Source organism: Pyrgilauda ruficollis, unplaced genomic scaffold (assembly GCF_017590135.1).
Source record: "Pyrgilauda ruficollis isolate IOZ18807 unplaced genomic scaffold, ASM1759013v1 scaffold12, whole genome shotgun sequence".
Lineage (NCBI taxonomy): Eukaryota > Metazoa > Chordata > Aves > Passeriformes > Passeridae > Pyrgilauda > Pyrgilauda ruficollis.
In genome coordinates, this window is record NW_024510321.1 from 2,536,523 (window position 1) to 2,556,485 (window position 19,963).

The window sequence follows — 19,963 nt, forward strand, 5'->3', positions numbered from 1 at the left end:
TAAGGAGTTCCTGGCTCTTTGGTCTCCACCCTGCCTGGAAAACTGGATTTCCAGTTACTGCAGTGATCCCATTTTATAGTATGTCTTTGTAAGTGATACAGGGGCACACAATGAGGTGGTGAACCATGGAACTTTAATCTCATTTTGTCACCATAGGTAACCTGATATCTTTGGTAATTCACATAATTCATGTTGTTGAAAGAGTCAGTTTTACTGGATACGTGTGGGGTGCAAGTCAGGACTGCTTTTGCTGGGATCCAATCTGTCCATTGCAAGTGGTCTGCCTGGTGCCAATATCCAAAGCCTGAATATCCTTCTCTCTGAATATCTCTGAATATCTGAATATCCCTCTCTCTAAAAGTAGTTACAGGTTACAATTACCCTCAGCTCAGGGTAAGTCTGTGTACAGATTCCTTCTGACTCGTGCTGTCCTTAGGAGCTACTGCATTAGCAGCTTTTGGAGCAAACTGGGAAGTTTGTGAGTTTGAGCAGAAAACCACTTCCCTGTCAACTGCTGTACAGTTTGCACTGAGAGCTTGCTCTTTACTAAGCAGGTTCATTTCCATGACCATTGGTGTCAGAGTACACTGAGACACTTGGATGATGAATGACGAGTCATGCTAAATGCTTTATCAGATTGCACAGTATCTCTGTAGGCTTCCTGTTGATGTGCTGCACAGTGTATATTTGATGGGCAGGAATTTGTTTTAGCTGCATTTTTTCCATATCAATCACTAAATGTTGTCTTCTTTCCTTTGTCTTCTGTTGGGCTTTGAGATCAGTTGCTCATCACCAGCTTTCTTTAAACATCCTTGTTAATGACAGCATTATTTATATTTATGGTTAGACTCCAGTTCTGACCCTTTTCTCTGTGTCTTGTTTTGTCTTTTCTTGGTATGTGGCCCTTCTGGGCTTGGAAGAGCTTTCCAGTCAGCCTCAGCCAAACTTAATTTCTTTTTTTTTTTTTTTGCCTTTCTCTGACTTAGGATTCACCTTCCTGTAGTTTGGATCTGTACTTGCTACTTGAAAATTTTTAATGGGAAAAATCATGGTGGAATTGTTATAATCAGACCTAATGCCATGTATAATATACACCAGAGTGCTTCATAGCATTATCTAAAATAAAGGTTTTATTTTAGGGAGGAATCAAAGATATTTTTTTCTTTTCTGGAGATGTTCAAGTGGATTTGTTTTCTCCTTGAAAATCTTGTAACTGTTAATACAGAGCAGGGTACCTTATTTCCAGTGGGAACCTCATCCTCTGGCCACTATGTTCTGTCTTAAAGTGAGATAGAGCAGTTTGCACATGGAGCACAAACCCGTAGTAAAACTGCATTTAAGCAGAAATCCAGCTGTGTTTGGATGTGCTCTCTCTTCCCCAGTGGAACCTGACTGGTCTGAAGCTGGCTCAGAAGCTGGCAGTCTCAGCAGTCATGCTGGTGTTTCCCAGCAGTGTGGTCAGTTTGTTAAGCACATCCTCTGGTGTGGTTTAGGCCCTGGTTCCAGTTCAGCTGGATTAGTTTCCAGTTAATTTTAGCAGTTATTGTATTGCTGGATTGGGAACAGGCCACTGTGCGAAACAGTCATTTCCCCCTTTAGATTCTGATTCCCTCATCTCTTGGTCCAGTATAATGGAGTTGGTGTGGGAATTTGTATCCTGAGGCAGAGGAGGTCTCACCCTAGTGAGTGTGTCACACACTAACTGAGACCTCTGGCATCAGCTTTGCATGGAATTGATCAGCCTCATGCTGCAATCCAGTCCTGGCCAGGTGTTTTCCTTGACAGCCAAATTCCTATGACTTCTCCTTTCAAAGTAGCTCCTACCTTGGCTGTGGGTTTCTGTTTGGGGATTTGGTTATTCTGTTGCTCCATGCCAGGCTTCCTGAGCCAGAATGCTGGAACACTGCATGGAGCAGTGCTGGGAAATGCAGCTTGGCTTTGTTCTGTGTATTCCCTGGTGCTGTGCTTAATGAAGTTGCAGTTGAGTTGTGAGTCAGAACCAACTCCCAAACTTACTGATTTGTGAGTTGGAAAAATCAGTTTCATGGTGCTGTGGTGCCAGTGGCCAAACCCTGAGCAGACAAAGAGGGATGGTCCCAAGAACACTTTTTGCAGCAGAAGGGTGGCTCTTGGATTGCTTCTCTGCTGTTTCCTGCAGTGGGCATTTAGCTGATCCCTTTTTGCTGTTCTTCTTTCTGCAGAGGACTGGCAAATTCCCCCACTTCTATGAACATCTCAATGTGACAGTGGTTTTAAAATAAATGTGCTTAAAAGTATCAGGCAGGACTGGGAGCAGATATAGCCTGGGTGTGAATCAGCCTTTTCACAACCAGGGCTGGCTCTGTGCATGCCCTCTTGTCTTCTACCCTCCACCCCCCCTTTCAGGGTTAAATACAACCTCTAACTTGGCTAAATAGAGGATTTTTTGACCAAATGAATTTGAGCACCATATGATCTGCCTCCTCATGTTCCCTGAGCCCTTTGCAGGAGAAGGGAAATGTTTGTGAACTAAGTCTGCTAACGGAGTCGTGGGTGGAAAGAGGACAAAACGAGTACGTGAAGAACCACATATTTTCACTGGACTTCTAAAACAAGTGACAGTTTGTTCTGCAGATTAAGGCACATTTCAGAGGAAAAACCTGAACAGTGGATGTGGAGGGGCTTCTTTGGTGGGATTTTTTTGATGTCACAGAAATTCTTGTCCCGAATAGGAAGCCTCAAAGTTAGCATGTACTCTTTAATGTGAAAACATGACAGGCTGAAGGCCAGGTGAGTCCTTATGACACACAGCAGAAGATGCTTTTCTCAGAACTTAAAGGTGAGATTTCAGTGAAGGGGTTCATCTCCAACATCTGAAATCTTAGCTTTCTTCAGTAAAGATATTCTTGCTCAGATGCAGGAAGTCCAATATATGTCCAAACAACCTGAGTTTCGTCTGGGTGGAACCTTTGGGTAAGACCCATATCAAAATTCACTACACATGAGTGTGTTTCTCTGCTTGGGTGGGGTAAAAGAAGGCTGAACACTGAATATTCTTGCATAAAATGTTGGGACGATGTTACGTAACTTCATTTCTGTATTTTTTAAAATTTTCCTCTGGGGTGTTTTGCTATTTTTGTTAGAGTCTTCTGTGTTAAGATTGTGTTCTCTGCAAATACCTTGAATTAAGCAAAGATTTTTTGGTAAGAGGAAGCTGAAGGTGCTGTTCAGGGTAACCAATTTATCTCACCATTTATTTTCACTGGGTTTACTGGATGTCTTGGTGTCCAGGTGAAGCTCTAGTGCCAGTGGGCCAGAGAAGATGGAAAGTGAGAAATAGTAGCTGTGTTGTCTGCAGCAAGCTTTTAGATGAACTCAGCATACACTGCTTTACACCAACTAAGGGACACTGTGCACCCTTCTAATTGTTTCCTGTGCAGTTTGAATTGTGCAAAATGAGCCTTTCCACGTGGTGTTTGTATTCAAACCTTGCAGCTTCTGCTTTCGTAGGAGAGTCCAAAAGGAAAATACTCTTCTGAGTGAAAACTGATCTGCACAATTGTTTTAGCCTAGAAATTCAGTGGGATAGTTAATAAAATAAATGTTAAACAGGAAGGGTTTTTTTGTCTACCTGAACCTGAAGGGTGAGAAGAAAATCAAACTAAAATCCTCTTTTGTATTTTTCACTTGCTTCAGGAATTTGCAAGGTGAAACTTCTAATTCTCCCATGGGCCAAATTCATGAGAGTTTCTGTTCTTCAGATCCAAAAATAATTTTCTCTTACTTTTTTGATTGTGAGTTAAGAAGAATTAACTTCTCTAAACTTTTCTAAAACTGAGCCCAACTTTTCTAAACTAGCTGAGTTAGTACTGGGGTGTTCTTTCCCTGTTTAGTTTACTGTTCAAAGACAAACAAAGCTGCAATTTGTGCTCTCCAGTTGTGCCTGCTTTTCTCATTCTTTAAGAACTTCCCAGTACTACTGACATTGCTTTGTGCCTATAGCTGTAAAAACCCTACTAGTCCCTATCCAGCCATTAAACTATAGCAACCCAAGTCTGAAGGGGCTAAATGGCACAGGCTTTGGAAATGAGGTTTAGCCATCTCATGCTGGAGCAATAAAAAATTCTGAGAAGTATCTTCAGTCCAGATGCAAATACAAAGAGGGCAGTACCCAGTGTCTATGAAAAGCAGGGCCTTGCACAAGAGGCTTGGTGCGAGTCACTGGTTCCGTTTATTCCTGGGTGCAGTTTGAAGAAGTGGTTTGCTCTCTAAAGCCTGGTTTGTCATGAAAGATGATGTAATTCACACCATGCTTGGGAGAGAGACTAAACATGCTTCTAGGGAAGGATCTAAGCTATTCCAGTTTTGTACACAGTGAAGAAGGGACTTATTGTCAGGATTCAGCCTCATTTGTTCACTATTTAATGATTTCCACTTTTTTTTTTCCTGTTAGGGTTGTACCAGCCCTTAACAGATGAGATTTTTCCTGATATTCCTCTGCACAGAATTTGTAAGGGCTGAAAAAGAGTACCTAATTTTATCAAGCTTGTTGCCTTCAGCTTGAGTCCTGGCAGCCCCCTGCTTTTTCCATTTCCCCCTTCAGCTTCTCCAGTACTCAGCACTAAGCCAGCTGTAGCATCAGTATCTACTTAAAAACCTTCCAAGTGTCGTGTGTGTACATTTTACATTTTGGCTTGTTCAAATTACTTCTCAGTTGCTTGTGTTCACAGGGGTTTTACAGCCCCCCTTGAGGCTCTGCTCCCAGGGGTGCATTGTTGCCTCTGCTTTCCTGCAGCAAAAGCTTCATCTTCTGACTCTGATCCTGACCATCATCAGTGAATTTCTTATATATTAAATGATGGTAAATTACACTTAACTGTGACTCAGTTCTTCTAGTTTAAACTAAGATGTTTAACTCTTCTCTAGGCTCTGTTTTGGATATTATCAAGCACATTGTGGCCAAAGGAGAACACAAGACTGGTGTCCTGGATGAAGCTTGTATAGCCACAATCCTTAAGGAGGTGCTGGAGGGACTGGACTACCTGCATAAAAACGGGCAAATCCACAGGTATTTTATCTTTTTCTCACTTTGTTGTAAAATGTTACTGGAAGAGAGTAGCTGAGCACAGAGTCTCATCCCATAACTTGCTGTGGGCATAAAGAGAGGAAAGTAAAGGTGGGAACTTTATTAAAATGCAGAATTCAAATATTTGTATTCTATGTGCTATGTCTATATTCAATGACTAGGCCAAATTTAGGTAAATTTTGGGGTGTTGAAAGTTCTAATATAGGGAATCTCTTTCTAAATGTCAGCATTCAGCTGCAAAGTGTAGTTGATGGAAAGCTGGAAAATTTCCACTGGTTTTGTTTCTTGCAGAGTTACAAATTACCAAAAGCACTGCGTAGGCAGAGTTGAGCAATTTAATAAAAAGTCCTTCCAGCTCTGATTTTTTTTTTTTTTGAGGTTAACTGCAAGATCGACATAATGAAATTTCAGTTTGAGTAATTTCATTAAAAAAAAAAAAAATAATGAAATTTCAATTTGAGTAATTTCATTATAAAAAAAAGGAAATAAAAATAATGGAAAAACTTCTTCTGTAGGCAAAACCCAGTTAAATAATGGCCTGTGATTTGACAGATCACTGAAATTCATGGATTTCTGTGCTGGTGTTTGTCTGGGATGTGTTTTATATCACATTTTCCTCTCTCCTGGTGTCAAGGTGGGGTGTAGTTCAGTAGGAGAAGATGCTAAGTTGATCTGTTCTGCGTTAAAAAGACTGAGATTTGCAATCCTAAATATGTGCTGAAAATAGAATATACTGCTTGTGGGTAATATACACAATCCCAGCCACAGACTGCTACTGGAACAGCCTCTTCTTTCTTGGGAATTTTGTGAGCTTGGCTCTGTTCTGGTACAATGCCATTATAAGCATTGCTGCTGCTGCTGTGCTGGAGTAAGTTTTTGTCCTCTTATAGGTGCACAAGAAGAGGTAATTTTTTTGTGGAAATGTTGCTTTAATTAGAAAATACAAGAGGTATTCATAGTTTCAATCAAACTGACTGGCTTTTGTAGGTTATTTTGGATTAAAAGGAAAGAAACAGTTGGAAATGATTCAGGTGGAATTCTTCTCCCTGAAAGAAGTATCAAATTTCAGTTTCCAGTCTCAACTAAAATTCTGATTTAACAAGAATAATTGTCTTCATTGGAGACAGTTTTGATTTCATAGCTGGTTGCTTGTTGCTTAACTTTGTTTTTTGAGATAAGACTTGAGGCAGCTCTGGGAATTTAGAGTAAAGTAATAAACCAACTTACTTGCCAATTACATGGCAGTAAGTTTTCACTTTGCCATAAGTAATTGACAGAACTGTGTTCGTCTGTGACCTCTGCAGTAGGTTTGCTTGGCTGATTTAGTTATCTTCTGGTCTAGTGAAATTGAAATATATAAGTTAAAGCAGCAGAAACCTGTAAAATCTCAGTTTCTTGGAAGATACTGCATAATGCTTCATGTATTGAAGAGAGGTGGTTCTCCATTTGGCTGGCTGGAGTGGAAAAGCAAAACTAGTAAATGTGGTAAAGATTAGAGATAATAAATTTATGTGTGTGGTGTGGGTTTTTTTTTTACTGCACTCAGCAAAAATATCGTGTTCACAAAATTCAAACTGCTGGTCTGAAGAAAATATGATTCATATTGAGTCATTTGGAAGTGAACTGGATCAAACCTGCTGTGACCATTCTCATCCTGCTCATCGAAGCATTTTGCCCAAACTTCAGCAAAGAAGTCAGAGCTGTGTCATTGCTGCAGCTTAAGGTTGTGGCTATGCTTCAGCCCCTTTGCATGTGTTTCATCCCTATACTTTGGAGCTGCTCCAAAAATTGTGTAATATTTTGTCATAGGAAAGGATTGTGCTGGGCACAGTGATCTGGGAAATTTGGATAAGTGGGATACAGAAGGAAAGTTGTGTGGTTTCCTACCTGTGATGCAAAGCTGTTTTGGCTGTTGGCAGAAGGCAAGCTGCCATGCCTTTGAGGGATGAAACATGTTTCCTTAATGGAGTTCATCATGCTGTGTTCCATTTTATCCAGATGTGTGTGTGCTGCTGAGGAAAACACAGTTTAAAGTTGTAGTGCAGCTGGGACCTTTCCTCATCTGTAGGAATATCTGTATGGTTTTCCCATTTTGCTTAATGCTAGGGGTCATAATACTGGTCATGCCTGATGGGAAAGGCAGGTGGAAATCTTGCAGCCATGCCTGAGATGCTCTCAGAGGAAGTGTTTAAAATAACTGAACTTTGGTCCCCTGGGTCAGCTTAAAGTATCTGGCTCTAAAGGAAAGCACATCAAGTGGTGGCTGAACTGCAGATATTGTATCTGTAGTGTGGGGCAGCTGTACTTGGGGTGAACTTCAGGCCAGAGCAAGATCAGCTGTGAAGGGTCAAAATTGAAGGGCTTTAGTTAAGACCTGGAACAGCCTGCCCAAAGCAAGCAGCCATCCAGCAGAAAAAAAGTTCAGCTGGTTACCCTAAATATCCAAACACTGCTTATATTACGCCTTGGAGAAAACAACTTGATAAAATTAGAGACACAGTATGAGTGAATGACTGTAATTAGCACATCTGAAGTTGGACAGGCAGGCCAGTGGCACAGCCCAAACGATGAATATTGGGTCCCAAATGTAATTTTGTGGGCATTGTAGACCAGAAGTGGGTCTGTAAATCACCAGTGAGATCAGAGAACATATTTCTGTCAGTGAAGCTGCTCAATACTTCTAAATTATGCATAAACTTAAATGGGTAAATGAAGTTAACACATGAAAAAATGGCTTAATGAAATTTTGCTGCTGCTGAATCTTGCTCTGCCTACGCCTGCCTTGAACTTAATGCCACTTCCAATTAAGGTTTGGGGAGCTGTCTTGGTGTGGAAGTGCAAATCCCTGCTTTGGACAGGAGAGGAGTTTGACAGTATTCTCTAGAGGAGATTAGAAAGCCAAATATCTAGTGAAGGCTTAAATTATAATTTTTTCTTGTTTACTTTCCTAATTAACAGCCAGAGCGAGTCTGAAACTTGAATAGACTCCATTGTTCAGGAATAAATGCTGAAGTCTCCCACATTGCCCAAAGTGATGGGTTTTTTTTTGCTTTCATCTTGCAAGGGCAGATGGGAAGTGTCTGAGGCCTTATGGCAAAGACAAAGGAGAAGACAAAATCAGTTTTATTTTCATGAACACTCTATACCACAGCAACAATTGATTACAAATGGTCCCCATCTTCCTCCAAAGCCACCAGTGCCAGCCTTATCTGGGAGTTAGCAGCTCCCTGCCTTCACTGCCCTGTGCCTGTCCCTGTCCTCCCCTCCCGTGCCAGCTGCTACTGTCCCTGTTGTGGTTTCCTGCGTAGCACGGTGATCCCAAGGAGGATTTGAAATCCCAGTGATCCAGCTCCTGGTCAGTGAGTTAAGTACCTGGGCAGCAGCCAGAGCGCTGGGGACAGAGGGCCAGACTCGGAAGCCCTGGGGTGAAGCTGTCCTGCAGGAATCTGCTCGGGCACATTTCTTTATGGAAGTCAAACAAGACTGACGTGCTGTCAGGGGTCGTTGCCAGGCTAATCTGGGCTGGGTGACACTCAGGGTATGTTGTACCTCTTCCCCATTTAGACTCTGATTCCTCTGTGTACTTGGGGATTAGCAAGAGTTTGATGAATGACTTAGAAATAAAACTAAAGCAAAGTCAACCCAAGAGGTTTTATTGCTTAAAAAGATTTATTGGAGGGAACTTCAAGGCTTTCTTTTTCAGGTGGTGCTGCGTATGGCAGGCTGACAAATAAATCATGCTGATTAACTGTTACAAGGTCTCTCTGTCTTTCTCCCTATTTTTATCTCTGAGCTTATCTTCTGTTCATGATTAGCTGTTGTGTAACTGAATATTTTAGTTAGTCCAGGTGAAATAATACACTGCTTAAATATAACCAGATTCTCCTATTGCAGCACAATAAATGTGATACTGTCCGGTTTTTTTGTAAAAACAAAAAAAAGCCTGGGAAGTGGTTTAGAGTTGCATGCTCTTGAACTATTGGCATGGCAGCAATCCAGCTATTAGTTTGTTTGCTGCTCTACTTCTTACAGAGTGAGAGGAGCAGCAACATGTTTTATGTGCTGAAGTAGATCAGCCTGTGCTGCCATACAAAACGTTTGGGGCGTTTTTGGTGTCTTTTCAAAATCAGAATGTGGGCAGCAGGGTGCTGGGACAGCTGTTTGAATGTGGCTTTGAAGAGACCCTGAAAACAATATTCTTGCTGTGTTTTTATGTCAGATAGGTTAACTTTTTTTTTTTTGGGACCTTAGGATGGTTTTGACAGGGAATCAAAGTTTAGTTCTTTGCCTCTTTGCCCGTACTAAGAGTAAATAACTTCTGAAAAATGGGCATCTGTCTATCTGCACATACACATCACCAGTACTTGCATGGGGGGTTTTGCAGGAGCTCATCTCCAGTAGCAAGTTTTTGATTTAAGATGAAGGAGCTGATGGATGTATTTTGGCAGAACTTGGCTGTCCTGTAGGATTCAAGTTTAATTTTCATGTAGCTGATTAATGCATTGATAGCCATGCTGGCAGGTATTGTGGTTAAACTGGATTCCAGTATGCCTCTGAAATAGTGTACTTTCATTTTTCTGTAGGAATACTCTGGGAGAACTTCAATCCCTCCTCACTGCAGTGCTGTGATCTTGCTTTGGGGATTGTGTTTGGAAGTGAACTTTGGTAGGGGAGGATTGAGGAATGGATAAGAGGACACAGAGCCTTTCCACCTCTACTTGCCAGTTTGATTTTCAGTCAGGACACCAGGAAAGTTGCTATTGCTTAGCTGTGGGAAGTGCAATTTTTTATCCAGAGAGGTGTATTTTGGTCTCTTATAGTATGGGATGGGTAGAACTAACCTTTAGAGCTGGTAGTTAATACAAATTCTAGAGCTTTAATTTGTAAACAATTCAGAAGCCAGAAGAATAGAAATGTTATCTTGTGTGTCTTAGTAGGAAGGAGGAGGAGAAGCTGCTCTAGATTGTACTGGGTGATTTGTTCCCCAAATAAACCTTGCTGTGCAGTGTCAAGGGCCCAAGGACCGCTGCATCCCCAGTCTCTGTACAGTCAGACTGGGGTGTATTGTGGTGGTTTGGCAAAGCAGCACGCTTTGCTGGTGGCTGTTTCTTCCACTGCATCATCCAGAAATTCATTGTTTAAAAAAAAAAATAATTCCCTGTGGTTGCGGAGAGATAATACAAACCAGATGTAATCCCAAATCTGCAGACAGCCAGAAACAATAACTCCTGTGGAGACAGTTTTCCTCAAAGTGAATAAAGACAGTCTTTGCTCTGAAGTCTAGAGACAAGGGATGGTAAAATATCATTGCTGCAGAAATCACAGGGATGCTGGGGGCCCTGCAGCAGCTCCAGGTGATGCCCCAACTCTTGGGAACTCCCTGCAGTACAGGGGTGCAGGTGGGCTCCGGGGTGATGCCTGAAGGTGTGGCTGCTGCAGACAGGTGTTTGTCCTCCTGTAATTTCCCTCACACCCAGGAGCTGCCTCTGAACTTTGTCACTGGATGTCCTGCAGTTACTCAAAGTAACTTTGGTTTAGTCCAAAGGAAAACCCAACTGTTTGGTAGAACGACTCTGGCCTTTTATAAAAGAGAGGAGTTTTTAGGTTTATGTCTCTGCTTTGCTACATGGAGATGAGAAGCAGGAAAAATATGGTTAAGAGTGGGAAAATAGAGTTTGGGTGATCTCCTAAAGGTTCTACAGCAGTGACAGGTTTTGGTCAGTGATCCAGACTGAGTTGTACACTCACGTAGTGGTGGTTTCTAGCAATTCTCAAATTGTCATGAGTATTTGAATCTGCTGTGTTTCTAGGGGGAATAATCATTCACTGTCTACAGCATTAAATGTATCAAGTGAAAATGTAACACACTCTTAGCTTTTACTCTGAAGAAACCCAGTGCCATTCACACGTGTACAACGCTGTTTGTGGCATCCTTCTCATGTCACTGCCTTTATCTGGTGTAGATAGCTGAGACTAGGTCACCCAGTATGGGCTCTTGCAGCATCTCTCCAGCAGCAAAGTAATTGTTTAGATTGTCTTGTTCATCTGTTCTACTGTGATGATACATGACGTGAATAGAACTCACTTCAAAAAGATGGCTTTGGAAATTGTTCCCTGGTTTGGTGCGCCAGAATTTCTGACCTTCATAGATCGTAAAAGCTGAATATGTAGAGGTGCTTTAAACATTTATTCAGAGCACTGCTGTCTTTTCATTTGTGTCTTATGCTAAAGCAGGAGAAAAGGGCCACTTGCTAAATTTGTGTGGTAACATATTAAACACACTTGAAAATTTTGCAAGGCTGCATCAGAAATTATTTTTTAATGTTTGCTAAATTGAATTATATCTTGCCTTGACGAGTTCTAATAAAACTTTGATATTAAAAAGTAAAGTGAATACTTTCTAAAACAAAAGTTAGACAAAATCTGCACAGATTTAGGACAACAAGCAAATAACTGCCACAGAGAAATCTATCCCTTCATGGAAGCCTGGAAAGCATCACCAAGTGAGATTGGGAGTGCAGTGAGGACTTCAGTACAATCTTCAGAACTATCTGTACAATGGAAACTACAGTACAGATCCCGATTTTGTAACCGCTTTCTCCATTTTATGGGAGTAACTGGATGAAACAGAGGTCTTCCTATGCTGGTCATGCTTAAAACTGTCATCTTACAGATTTTGGAGAAGGAAGTCTTTTTGACAGGTTTCTTGTTAACCCTGGCTGTCTTGACTTTCTCCTGTTGTGTCATGTTGCAGACATGGCTGAGCAGGAGCTGTGGGTGGCTTTGTAGATAGGGACAGCTCTTGGCTGCATGGGGAATGCCTTGGACCTTGTGTGCAAAGAGATAGACTTGCTGCTTCTCCAGAACAGGATGCTGATTGCCTTTGGGAAATGGAGACCTTTTTCAGCTCCCCATAGTCAATTTTTTTGGGACGTAATTGATCCAAATTGGTTCTGTATTTGCCAGAATGCCTTTCATCTTTCCATCATGGCAGGGAGCTGTGTGAATCTCTGACGTTCCTTCTGCTACCTGATGCAGCTTTTACTCAAACTGGGGTGATGTATACGTGGTGATTTTTTTGGAAATTCCTGTTTCTGAACACATTAGGAACATATTCTGACTGCTGGAGATACTGCAGCATGGTGGTGTCACTGCCACGTGAAGCAAACCCACCTCCTTCCACATAAAAAAAAATTGACATGAAATAGTGAAATAAGACCATGTTGTAACTTGACAATTTCCCTCTGTTACCAATGACTAAGGCAGGGTGTCCCAAAAATGTCTCGGCCTCCAGGGGTAGGAAGAGACCTTGTGACTCCACAGCTCACTCTGTGTGTTGCCTTTCATTTAGCAGGTGTTAAAGGGTCTTTGTGCCTTGTCCCCACTGCACTCCTTAGGAAGCAAGATCATGAAATGGACAGGCTGAATAAATGCATTTGTGGAAGAAATCCTGCTACATTTTTAGCTGCTGTTCAACATATGAGATCTTGATTTAAAAGGTTGCTGGGCGGAGTCCTTTCCTTATACAAGAGAAAAAAACTGAAGTTCTGACAGTATAGGGGGAACTTTAAAAGTGGTGTATAAAGTTGGAGATGGAGCTTCTCTCTTGCAGTAACTGCTGGAGGTTGTTAGAAGCGTGGGCTGTTTGGCAAATCCTCCTTGCCATGAGCTGATGTCACAGCAGTGATGTGCTTTGGGGCGAATGTGTGAAGCAAAGGCCTCATTTGCAGGAGGAAGAAGTGGGACTGTGAGTACTGGTATGGTTAGATCATCTCCATGTTGGGAGGCAGGCCTAGGTCCAGTGCTTGTAGCACTGTTTTCTGGCTGAAGGAGCTGATGTGTCTGAAAACTGTTTTTTAAGGGTTTGGATTTAGCTGGAGCAACTTGCCCCACATTGATGTGCACTTAAGGTTCCTTGAGCACTGCTGCTGGGCTGGAGGCTTGGCCATGGATGGGAGATGGAGTCCAAGGCAGGCAGGATTTGTCCTTGAACTGCACCTCCCTTTAATCCTCTGTTAGGCTTGAACCACGTGGGAAGAGAAGGAATTAATGAGAGCACCAAACCATCAGAGACCAAGTTGGCACAGGAATGAGAAGTGTGAGCTGGACATAATTTGCTGAGATAAAGGAAAATTGCAGGCACTGCGATAACGGTGGCTGGGTGACAGACAGGGACACAGTGAGGGATGTGACACACTGCTGCCTGTCTCACTTCATAATAGAGGCTTGCACCAAGACAGCCCAAGATCTGCAACTCTTTCTGTACTGCCTCAGCATCTTCCCAGACCCTGGAGCTATTCAGACAAGCAAGATGACAGTAAGTTTCAGGCAGATCTCCTGCAGCTTTCTTTAGTGAGTCGTTCCTTGTCTGAGCTGCCAGAGTGACTTGACCTAAAAGAAATCAAATTTGAGTCATGGTTTCTTGGGCCCCAAACCCTCTACTTAAAGCAGCAGTCCACTTCTGCAGCACTGGAGGTCAGAAAATTGAGAGGGGTTGTATTTAGTAAGTGCATTGTGGAACCTCTGATAGATATTTTATGTTTTTACAATGAAGTGCAAAGGGAAATTAGTTTCTGTTTGCCTGTTCCAGGTGACAGGATGGAGTTATCTCTCCCAGTGCGCTCAGAGTGATCTGCCTGGATCTTATGGGTAGGGTAGGGAGAAAACAAGTACTTGCTGTACTCTTGAAGCTCTCTGTGATGGAAGCTGACAGTCCATTCCAGTGGGCTTTGTCTTCACATGGCTCTGTTTGCAAAGCCACAGTTCGTCATTCACTTCTGCCTTTCAAAGCTTTGCTTCAGACTGCTTAAAAAAGAAAAAAGGTTTTAAAGTTCCTGATAATGTTGGATTATTCATCTAAGTTTCTCCAGCCATTAAAATGATAATTCAAAAGCCTTTAATTATTCCCAGCTATGTAGCCCCCATGAAGGTGTAGCTTCAAAAATGCTTCCACTGTTTTGAGTTTTGGAGTTAATTATGAGTTGCCTTGTGCTGCTGGCTCAGCTCCTGTGTGGAGGCTGTGGTCTTTTACCACAGCCCAGCAGCTGACAGAGCAGCTCAGAGAAGAGGGAAGCTGCAGTTGCTGTGCTTGCCTGATCCTGGGCAATAAAGCATGTCACTGGGCTGGTCCCCTGCTGGAATTTATGGCAGCCTGGCTGCTGCCGCTGGGCCCGGCTGCCAGTGGCCACGAGGACCTGCTGAGAGGGCTGTGGATGAGCAGGGATGAAGCAAGCTGTGGACTTGGCCCTCTCTTCCCTCCTCTTATGCTGGGCTCAGCAGGGAGTATGGAAGCTGCTCTGCCAGCTCTCTGCCATTGGAAAACCTTCAAGCTCTGGGAGATGTTTCAGAGTCTGGTTCTGCAGTTCAGTACAGCACTGTAACAGGCAGTGATTGCACCTCACCCAAGAGCTTGGGATTTTAGGTTCAATGCTGTGGCATGAAAATGTTGGTGCACACAGCTTTTCTGAGCTGGAGCAGGGACATGCTCATGTATAGCACTTCCAGTACAATTGCCTTGAATGCTTTCTCCTATGCTGTACTGAACGTGCTGACATTTGAGGGGGTAAAAATACTGATCTGCCTGCACACTGCAAGCCTAGTTTACATTTTGCAGCTCTAAATGGTAAACCTCTCTCCTGTCACCAGCTTTTTATATCTTGGTTTATAAGGCAAAGGGAAGAGGTGACACAGGTAACAGCATATTGAAGAGAGAGGAATGTTTGATGGTGGAGGGACAATAGCATTCATTTGATGTGAAATGTCACAGATTGCCTCTTATTTAACTGTATGTAGAGCTATTGTCCTGGAAGTATTTTACAAATTACTCAGAACAATGTCAACTCCAGCAATTGGTTGCATTCAGCATAAATATTTTGAGTTATTCATTACCATTAAAAGAAAATAGTAATTGTTGCATCTTGCACCTTCTCTTTCTTTAAATGAAACTTGGCAGGACCAACCACTCCTTCCTCGTGCCAAATTATGCACTATAGAGTTCAGTCCATGAAAATTTATTGTTGCAGTTGATGTAAATTGCATCTAATGGGCAAATGAGTCACGGCTGTGCTTACAGCCAGCTTTGTGTTCTAAAGGCACATGCCAGCAGGTTGGAAGCAGAGGCAGAGTAAACAGGGCTTATCTGTTTCCCCTCTCCTGTGACAGTTTTCTTCTCTTTGCTGGGCTGCAGAGCTCCTGGGAATGGCATTCTTTGCTCAGGTCCCTTCTATTGTGGTTGCATTGGCTGTAACAACCACTACTGGGTTAGGCCAAGGATTGAGTTCTACAGATGAGAGTGGATCTGAGCATTTAGCAGGATTTTAAGGACTCTTTATTGTAACGAGCCACCAGGATACAGTTCATGTAGTTTCCCTGTGCCCCACTGAAAAATTAATTGAAGGCAGTGTGGGTACATGGCACTTAAAACTGGGGAGCATCATCTCATTGCCTTCCTGTGCTCCCAAATCTCCTGTAGCTGGAGCTCAGCCCTAATTTTGTTTTGGGATGAGATTTGTTCATACAGCACCTCATGCCTGGGGCCCAGCCCCATCCTGGAGGCACTAACGTGATGTAACTCTTGTCTGGTCAAACTGGGAAGCTAAACCAGTTTGGAATGCAGATGAAGAAGGGTTTCTGCCCTGCTGTGAAACCTTTCAAGGCTGATGTGGAGAATCCAGCTCTGCACTGGAGTGAGTCCAAACCTCTCTTCCCACTCTGGTTGTGAAGTACAAGGTAAATGAAAACATAGTCCTTGTTTTGTGGAAAGGCTCTTGAAGCCTTTAGAAGAGAGAAAGATGACAGCTGTGGAGCAGGAGTGTCCAGAACTACTGTAGCATTTGTTAAGCTATTGACAAGAAAGTTTATTCTAGCCTTCTGTAACTTCATTTAAAATGTGATATAATTATTGTTTACGCTAAAGCTGCTTCCTGTTTCCACTATAGCAATTATGCCAGAGGCACACAATTTATTCCCAGTGTATCAGCCCAGGATATGGTCATTACCACATTAATGGGAAGTGCCTTCAAATTGTTACACTTGGCAATAACTATATCCTGGAGTAACAAACTTCTCGCCATTCAGCTCACAAGTTTATAAGCATCTCCTGATGAAAATAAACAGGAAAGCACTGATCGTCTTTCCCCTGCCCCATTGCTTCAAATGCACTTAATTTTAAATATGATTTTAGAGGAGAACCTGCTTCAAAGATGCTGCTACTGCACCAGTGTTTGCTAAAAGGAAGGGGTGAGTGCTCCCCCAGTGTTAAGGCTGCTCTGTGTTCACCTGATGCTGTTGCAGTGCTGTTACATTGGGGTAAGGAATGGGAAAGCTGGAAGTTGCTTCTATGGAACAGTGACTCCTCAGTGGAAACAGTGACTCCCCAAACATCTTGCTGTCCCATCAGTTTTGCTGCTCTGGGGTGGTGTGTGCCAGGCTGGGGCGAGTGATGGCCTTTGCAGAGGGCTGGTCACTGTGAGGAAGTGCCACATGAAATGGTGATGTAGTTCTGTAGTTTGACTTGGATATTTGGCAGTGGCTGTTTTGGCCTCCTGGATTTCATATTGTGGCCATGACTTCTTTTAATTTCTTGAACCAGCTTTAAGCATCATGTTTACTGACTTTTGTTTCCAATGAGAAAATATATAAGTTTTAATTATTCCAAGCTGAAGTTAAAAAGAAAACAAGCCTCTTGTTTTGAGGGAGTTAAGGGCCTGGAGTCCTTGGGCTCATTTTTTTCTATGGGATTCAATCTGAGTGCTTGTTTTGCTACTTCTTGCATTCCAAGCCTGCCCAGCTCCTCTGCTGTGGTGGGATGGTTTGGTGATAGGGAATGCCTGCTGGTTTCTGGCTGCTGATGCTACACCAGTGAAACCTGCCTGAGTTGTTTTAGATTGTGAAGTGTGTGATAGTTGAGATGTCATCCTTAGTTTTGCTTAAAATCTTCCCTGGCACTTCCTTCATGGTCTGTTGTGGGGGCTTGGTGAGCCACGTGTGCAGCTCTGCCAGAGGGGAAGTTTGGAAAGGCTGTACAATACTGCACGGCCCAGCTTGCTGGGGAAATGCTCCAGCATCCTGGGCTGCCTTGGAGTACAGATGGAAGAGGAAATTACTCTTACTCCAGTAAGAGAATTAATAACTTCAACAGGCAACCTCATGCATCCTATTCCTTTCCCCATGACCTGGAACTGGCAGGGCCTCGTGCATCCTGGCTGTCACAGGAGAATCAGCTGTGGGTAAACATTTCCAGTAGGATTGGAGAGTTTCCTGAACACCCTGTGTTCCCTCTGAATTAGTGCTGGTGTGCAGGGGGATTCCTGGAGGTGGCTGTGCCTGTGCCAAGCACATTTCACACTGTGTGAGCCAGCTCCTCACCTAGGACACAGCAGACTTCAGTGCTGCGCTCTCGTGGCTCCCTGCGCTCCTGGGGCTGGATCCCAGAGGCATCTTCTACCTAAATATTGGCAGGGAGCTTTTCCATTCCTCCTTTTTATGGACCATGAGCAGTTTGTGGGAGTGCAGGGCTCAGTCAGGTTTGTGTCTTTCATGGCAATTAGCTCAACAGCACCAATTATATTGGATTTGGCCAATGGATGCTAAGGGGGGTAGTGCAGCCACCTGCTTAATTCTGCATTTAATCCCTTCAGGTCCTTCATGTATTTAAGAGCATCCACTGATGCTGTGTTGTCTGCAATGGCTACCAGGTGCTGGTTGCAGGAAAAAAACAAAAATAGTGCTTCTGGAAGGGAAAGTCAGCTTCTTGAGGCTATCAGATCTGTATGAAACTTTGAAATTACGCATTGTTGTTATTAAAGCAAATAAGAATTTTTCCTGTACAGCTGCAGTTTGCTGTTCATCTTTAGTGGGACTGTCTTACGGACAGGTTTTTTTCTCCTGTCTGCTGGGGAAAACCTTGCCATGCCACTGTCCTAGACTGGATATTGGGAAGAGTCTGACAAATGCTAGTGCTGGAGAGGATGTGTTTAAAATTATCCTGGCCTGTAACTGGCAGTGACCCAGCCTCCTCTTCAGAATAGCAAAGCCAGGAAGGAGGAGATTTCCAGGGCCTGACTGGGGCTCTTTGGCCAGGCCATCACACCAGTTCTGTTCTCATGATGCACTAGGGAGAAAAGAAAAAAATAGCTTTGGACTTCTTTCTGTATGTGAAAGGATTTGGAATATTTGCCAAAGGCAGTGGAGGGAAAATCTGCTTGTTTTAGGGTTGTTTTCTTCTTTTTGCTCCTGTTCCGCATGCGTTCCTGGGCAGTGCAAGCTTAGCAGCCGTGCTGATGAGCAGGGGTGTCAACTATGAAGTGCTTCTCTTGGCTTGGCATGTGGAGCAGCCTGTGAAAATAAACTGGAAAACTTCAAAGTGTTTGCAGTGAAAGCAGTGTTCCCCTCAGGAATGGAGAAGTGTTGCTGTTAACCTGCAAACCAGAGCTTTTGGCTAGAAAGAGGAAAGTACAAGACATTCATAGCACATGCTGGATGTTCTTGTGTGTTTGTTCATTAAAAGAAAAAAAAAAAAAGATAACAGGGAGACTTTTTTTCACTGACCAGGCTCATTAAGCCAGAAGCAAGCAACATTTTTCTGCGCTCTGGATTTTCACCAGTGTATGGGGCTAAACTGATTTCCTGAGGGAGCACAAGAAGGGCTGAAGAGCAGTGAGATGTGGGGCTTAGTGAGAACCAGAGCAATTCACAGTCTCTTGAAGTCTCTCCCCCTAAAGGGGTACATGAGTTTCTGACCAGTGCTAGATTCACTTTTCACCTTATTAGCTAATTCTAAGAACCTGGGACAAACCACTTTCCTTGCATTTTTAAGGGTACCTTCTGCAAAGTTTTAATTTTTCTTCTCTGTGTGTAGTACCTAAAATATAAATCATACAAATACTATTTAATGCCTGTGTACTGAAGTTGCAATTAAGTCCTTATTTCTGCATGATTTGAGGCAAGAAATACTAAGTATAAAAAATAATAACCTTTTAATGTATTTTTGTTGGTTGAAGTAAAGATTTAATGACTTCCACTTATTGTTGCTTTATGTTTCTGCAGGGATGTGAAAGCAGGAAATATTCTTCTTGGAGAAGATGGCTCAGTGCAAATTGCAGGTAACTTCCCTGGTAGCTTTGAGTAAACTTTAGTCGTAACTGCATATCCAAGGAAATAGTTTAATGATCAAGGAGAGAAACCTGCATAAAAATGTTAGCTTCTAAAAGCCCCACAGTTCATAAAACAATAAACAAACCACAAACTAAAACAAAAAGCCAACCCAGAGTTTGTTACATCTTGTTATCTTAAAATACTATTACTTGGAATAATGACCATCAGCAGATATAAATCATTTGATTGTGAAGTCCTCAGAATCAATAGATCAGATAAAGTTCTTGGCACAAGCTAGTCAGGTTTTTACATCAGCAAGGTTGTAGGCTTGGAAGTGGAGTGCACAGACCTCACTGATTTATCATTGACCTGTGAGGTGGTTTTCCACAGGTCTCTGGTGAAGGGTAGACAGATCCATCAGAAGGAAATGGACATGTCTGATGGTAAAAGTCATTTAAGGAAAGATCAGCCGGTCAAACTGCTCCTGTGGATGCTCCCTGCTCTGCTTTAAGTTGAGCTGGATAGCAGAGAGGGTGTTTAAGTGGCTGCCCTGGCCCAGCCCAAACTGGGGTGAGCTGGAAGTCTTGGGAGCAGTCACGCAAAGCAAATCTGTTCAGACAGTTGCTTTAGCTCATACAGATGTGCCTGGAGATGTCTGCTGCAGTCACTGCTGACATGAGCTGCAGCAACAGAACTGTGCTGGGAACAGTCCTGGGTGGGGACAGACCATGTGGAAAAGGGTACTGTGGAAAAGGGTACTGTGTGGAGTGTTTTCCCCCTGATCCTCTCCTGATACTTTATTTT

General features: G+C 42.9%; 1 protein-coding gene across 1 annotated transcript in view; it reads left to right on the forward strand.

Moving 5' to 3' along the window:
* Positions 1 to 19,963, forward strand: part of OXSR1 (oxidative stress responsive kinase 1) — an 86,164-nt gene that overhangs the window by 34,662 nt on the left and 31,539 nt on the right. Inside the window, exons 4-5 of the mRNA XM_041487454.1 lie at positions 4,906 to 5,047; positions 19,112 to 19,167. Of these exons, the coding sequence (XP_041343388.1) occupies positions 4,906 to 5,047; positions 19,112 to 19,167 (198 nt within the window). The remainder of the gene's footprint in view (positions 1 to 4,905; positions 5,048 to 19,111; positions 19,168 to 19,963) is intronic.